Raw genomic sequence first — 6,000 nt, forward strand, 5'->3', positions numbered from 1 at the left:
AATATATAACTGACAAAGTTCGGGAAAGAACATCCTCTTGGCATGGTCGATATCTTTCACAGGCTGGTAAAGAGATTTTAATTAAATCTGTAGCTTTAGCTTTACCAGTTTTTTGAAAGTCTTGTGTTCAAGCTGCCAATGGGAATCCTCTCTGAGATCGAATCAATATTACAAAAATTTTGGTGGGAGAAAGGAAATCAGGACAGAGGTATATCATGGATAGCATGGAAAAGCTTGCAACACTCTAAAAAAGAAGGAGGCTTAGGATTTAAAGACTTGGCAAAATTCAATGATGCTTTACTTGCAAAACAAGCATGACGTCTAATTCAACATCCAAATTCCCTATTTGCTCATATTTTTAAAGCAAGATATTACAAAGATGACTGTATTCTTGACGCGAAACAGAGAGCAAACCAATCTTACGGCTGGGCTTCAATTCTAGAGGGACTAAAACTAATTAAACTTGGTTACAGATATCAGATTGGGATGGTGATTCTGTCCGTTTTAACCTTGACAATGTCACTATTACGAACCCACCAAAGCCCGTTCATAGTACAACTATCGATACCATTGCCCACCTAGGTGACCTTATCGCTTCACGCGGACCATACCGTTACTAGGACACAGATAAAATAAGTGAACACTTCTCAAAGGAAGATCAAGTACACATCAACCAGCTTTACCTACCCCGTAATGATCCTCCTGACAAAATTATCTGGCATTACACAAAAACAGGTGAGTATACAGTGAGATCGGGTTACTGGTTAGCAATGCACAATCCCACCGAACCAAACATACTACCCCCAAGGCTTCATGAATCAATAACCTTGAAACAAAATATTTGGAGACTAAATATTATGCCAAAACTGAAACACTTCTTGTGGAGGGCCATTTCGAAAGCCCTACCACCATTGACAAGGCTAACATCTAGAGGAATTAATTTAGATCCAATATGTCCCAGGTATTTTCAAAGTGATGAAACCATAGAACACATTTTATTTGTGTGCCCCTATGCTGCTTCCATATGGCAACTGTCAAACATTCAGGCTGGCTTTCTATACTATTCTACTATAGACATGGAACCTCTTTTGGAATCCATCTTTAAATTTCATAGTGATAGTAACACGCCATCTAACATTAAATTTCTTCCTTTCTGGATATTATGGCATTTATGGAAGATAAGAAACAATTTCATCTTTGAAGGTTCTCAAGAAAATCCAAATACGATCATAGTACGAGCACGATCATATATACGAGAATGGTATCATTTGGTTCAAAAATCATCTGAAAAGCAAAATCAAGCTGGAACTCAAACAAGTAGAAAATCTTGGAAACCACCACCCAACAGTTTTATCAAATGTAATTATGATGCAGCTTTTGATCCCATAACACATCAAACAAAATGTGGATGGATTCTCCGAGATCATCATGGAGTCGCTCAAGGATGGGGATCTACCATTATCGGCTACACATCATCTTCTCGACAAGCAGAAGCACAAGCTCTTTTAGTAGCACTTCAACAAACATGGATTAGAGGATTCCGATCAGTTATCTTTGAAGGAGACAATGATACATTCACAAAAATGCTGAACGATAAACTATTTGATCAATCAATTGAAAGCATCATTTTTGACATCAAGTATTGGGCCTCACAGATGGTAATACAGTTGCTCATGTATTAGCTAAATTTGGTTGTACGATTAACAATTTCTATTGAGAACGAGTTACACCTCCAACTTGGCTTCAAGTTATTTGTATAATGACCTTCAATATTCATTAATATAATTCATTTTTGCTGAAAAAAAAATTTAAAGAAATATATTTCTATCAAACAGTGTGTTATAAATTAACGTTTGTTCTGTTTATGTTAAATAATGTAAACAATTAAATGAAAATCATAACGGATAAATAATTTTGTTGCTATTTTCTGTATAAGTAACATCTTCTTCTCCATTTCCACTAGATATATATCATTCAAATTAATAAATTTTGAACACACTACTGATAGATTTACTAATTTCATTATCAATAATGTAAAGAATTTTTGCAAACTAATCAAAAACAAATATCATAATTTCTGATCCGGAGTTTGGGCTAATAATCTGATACAGACCCATCTGCTTTCTCTTAAATCGACCCACATTGTTTATTTGAAACTGGCCCATCTTTGAACAAAATAATAAAACAAAACTAGATTAATACTGTATGTTGTGTCCTTTTTTTTTTTTTGGTTTTTTTATTTTTTTTTGGGTCGGCAAAATAATCAACTCCCTCCTCTTTTTTCTAAAAAAGCACCGAGGTTTCTCTAGCAAACTCTAGAAGACGAGAGCAAATCACAAATTACATCTCCTCTCTCTCTCTCGCACCTTCTAAACTCTCTCTATTTCTTCTCTTCTCTTTCCTCTCTTTTCACTCTCCGTCTTTTTCTTTGACTCACGAATCCTATTTCTTCTAAACCCGCAACAGCTACAAACAAAACCCTTTTGTGAAAGTTCTCTCCTTTACTCAGGTTTGTTGTTCCCGACTCCTCTTTTGCATAACCCTTTGTTTGTTCTTCCATAATTTCATTAGGTTTTACGCTGTGTTTGTGATTGTATATAATTTTGTTTGATTCAAGTTTATTTCTTAATTTCGGAATACTAGGAGAGCTAATCCCACGAACACTTGCCAATTATTTTTAGTTTGTGTTGGAATTAATACTTCGTTTTTTTTTTGAATGTCGATTCTTAAGTGATGAAATGAAAAAAAAAAAAAAAACCGCTAATCAAAAGGACAAATCTTTGATTGTGTTTGATGCATCTTGAATCTTTTTTTTTTTCTTTTTCGAAAAATATGAATCTTGAATCTTTTAAGCCGGTCTTGCCAGTTTCTTGATTTCAAATATCGTATTGTCTATGTTCAGAGTTCAGACCCTTGAATCTTGAATTTTGAATCTGTATTTTTTTCTATATATTTTGTTGCAGGAAATGGCAGAACAAGAATACACAGTAGCATCAGACAGTGAAAACACTGGAGAGGAGAAATCATCATCATCTCCTTCATTACCCGAAATCGCCGTTGGAATCGATATTGGTACTTCACAATGCAGTATAGCTGTTTGGAACGGCTCTCAAGTTCACATCTTGAGGAACACAAGAAACCAGAAACTCATCAAATCATTCGTCACTTTCAAAGACGAAGTCCCTGCCGGTGGTGTCAGCAACCAGCTCGCACACGAGCAGGAAATGCTAACCGGAGCAGCTATCTTCAACATGAAGCGGCTCATCGGTCGTGTAGACACTGATCCTGTGGTTCACGCCAGCAAGAACCTTCCTTTCTTGGTTCAAACTCTTGACATTGGTGTCAGACCTTTTATTGCAGCTTTGGTTAACAATGCTTGGAGATCCACAACTCCAGAGGAAGTTTTAGCTATTTATCTTGTGGAGTTACGTCTGATGGCTGAAGCTCAGCTGAAACGGCCTGTGAGAAATGTGGTCCTCACGGTTCCTGTTTCGTTCTCTAGGTTTCAGCTCACAAGGATTGAACGAGCTTGCGCTATGGCTGGACTTCATGTTCTTCGTCTGATGCCTGAACCAACTGCAGTCGCGTTGCTATATGCGCAACAGCAGCAGATGACTACGCATGATAACATGGGAAGTGGAAGCGAGAGGCTTGCGGTTATATTTAATATGGGTGCTGGTTACTGTGATGTTGCAGTTACTGCAACTGCTGGTGGTGTTTCACAGGTTAAAGCCTTGGCAGGTAACCCCTTTGGAGGAGAAGATATTTTGCAGAACACAATGCGTCATATCGCGCCACCAGGAGGAGAAGCTTCAGGGTTGCTCCGTGTAGCGACACAGGACGCTATTCACAGGCTAACGGATCAAGATGATGTCCAGATTGAAGTGGATTTGGGAAATGGTAACAAGATTTCCAAGGTTCTTGATAGAGTGGAGTTTGAGGAAGTGAACAAGAATGTATTTGAGGAGTGTCAGAGACTTGTTGTGCAGTGTCTGCGAGATGCTAGAGTCGAGGTTAGTGATATTGACGATGTGATAATGGTTGGAGGCTGTTCTTACATCCCCAAAGTGAGAAATATTATCAAGAACGTATGCAAGAAAGATGAGGTTTACAAAGGCGTGAATCCTTTAGAAGCTGCGGTTAGAGGAGCTGCATTGGAAGGTGCGGTGACTTCAGGTATACATGATCCGTTTGGGAGCTTAGACCTCTTGACCATACAAGCGACAGCTCTTGCAGTTGGAGTAAGAGCTAACGGAAACAAGTTCATACCCGTGATTCCGCGTAACACGATGGTTCCAGCTCGGAAAGACCTCTTCTTCACTACGGTTCAGGACAACCAGAAGGAAGCTTTGATCATTATATACGAAGGAGAAGGAAAGACTGCTGAACAGAATCATCTTCTTGGATATTTCAAGATCGTTGGGATTCCACCAGCACCTAAAGGTGTTCCAGAGATCAATGTTTGCATGGACATCGATGCTTCAAATGCTTTGAGAGTTTTTGCAGCTGTGTTGATGCCGGGATCATCGAGTCCAGTGGTTCCTGTCATTGAAGTGAGGATGCCGACGGTTGATGATGGACATGGTTGGTGTGCTCAGGCATTGAATGTGAAATATGGATCTAGTCTTGATTTGATTACTCTTCAGAGGAAGATGTAAGATTTGAATAAAAATCGTTTTGGTGATAGATTTTAGAAAATGATGTAAGATATGAGGATGTTTCGTATGATGATCGTATAGAGAAGAGTGCATAGTTTGTGTGTTTTATGTTTGTTGTTGAAGTGGTAAACAATGTTTATGCGTGCAAGTAATAATGCTTTGCAGATTGTGTAATAAAGTCAGTGTTTTGGACACTTCCTTTTGAGCTTTTGATATGCAAATGTCTGAAAAGATTAAAATGCAATTGAGCAATTCTAGAGACTTGTGAGGTAGTATAAGAAAAATATAGAGAATTTTGCATCTACAACCACTTTTATACAAAGTAATAATATTTACATCCACTTTCTACTATTTCTATAAAAGTAATAATATTTACATCTACTTTCTACTATTCCTATACTTTTACTATATGAAGAGATAATTTATCCCAACTAACTCTCTTCTAATTAAATAAGAATTAAAAAAAAATCAATTCATCATTTTTATTATAGAAAGAGAAAACAATACATCTTCTTTTTACTCAACCATGATTCCTTCAATTTATCAACCAACAAAAAAATTCAACTCACTATCTCCCAATTATTCAACCAAACAATACATCTTCTTCTTTCTTGTTTTGGTTTTGCTTATCCATTGAAAGAGAAAAACTCGTTTCTGTTTTTCTCTCTCTTTCTCTCTCCCATTCCTTTTATAAAATTTTCAAAAACTATTCCAACAATGGTGGAAATCCAGAGAAGGTGAAATCTTTAGATTTCTTTCCTTATCACTTTAGATTATATGAAATTCGATCTGGGGTTTCTTGGGTTTTTTTGTGATTTTACTGATTAATTGTGGTCTTGTGAGCTTTTTAATATTGAATTAGTTTTAGTTCGATCTGGGAAAAGGTTTGAGTTTTGTTGTGTGAGTGTTATCAATTACTTAGATTGTATCCACAAATAGTTATTCATTTGGATAAGTTTGACAAATATTGTACCCACAAATAGTTATCTATGTGGACAAATATTGTATCCACAAATTGCACTATAACCCCGATCGGTAATATGTTTCCATATGGACATGTTGTCATGGACACGTGAATTGATGGGTATTACTTATATTCTGAATTGATGGTGCCTACTTCGATAATATGTTTCTATATGGACACGTTGTCATGGACACCTGAATTGATTGGTATCCACATAACCAAAGATATATGGATTTGATGTTGTCACTGTACCATAATGTACAATAGTTCATCTAAAATATATTAATATAGATCTTAAAATGTATAAAAAATTAAATCATAACTTATTCTATAAAAATAAATATATAAATCTATATAATAATAGCAATCCGAATAAAT

General features: G+C 36.3%; 1 protein-coding gene across 1 annotated transcript; it reads left to right on the forward strand.

Annotated features, from left to right (window-relative positions):
* Nucleotides 1-2,216: 2,216 nt before the first annotated feature.
* LOC104786384 (heat shock 70 kDa protein 8) lies at nucleotides 2,217-4,852 on the forward strand. The gene is made up of 2 exons (XM_010511795.3): nucleotides 2,217-2,509; nucleotides 2,964-4,852. Exon 2 carries the CDS (start codon nucleotides 2,967-2,969, stop codon nucleotides 4,656-4,658), a length of 1,692 nt encoding a protein of 563 aa, XP_010510097.1. The 5' UTR covers nucleotides 2,217-2,509; nucleotides 2,964-2,966; the 3' UTR covers nucleotides 4,659-4,852.
* Nucleotides 4,853-6,000: the final 1,148 nt, after the last annotated feature.

Source organism: Camelina sativa, chromosome 5, assembly GCF_030686135.1.
Source record: "Camelina sativa cultivar CO46 ecotype springtype chromosome 5, ASM3068613v1".
Classification (NCBI taxonomy): domain Eukaryota; kingdom Viridiplantae; phylum Streptophyta; class Magnoliopsida; order Brassicales; family Brassicaceae; genus Camelina; species Camelina sativa.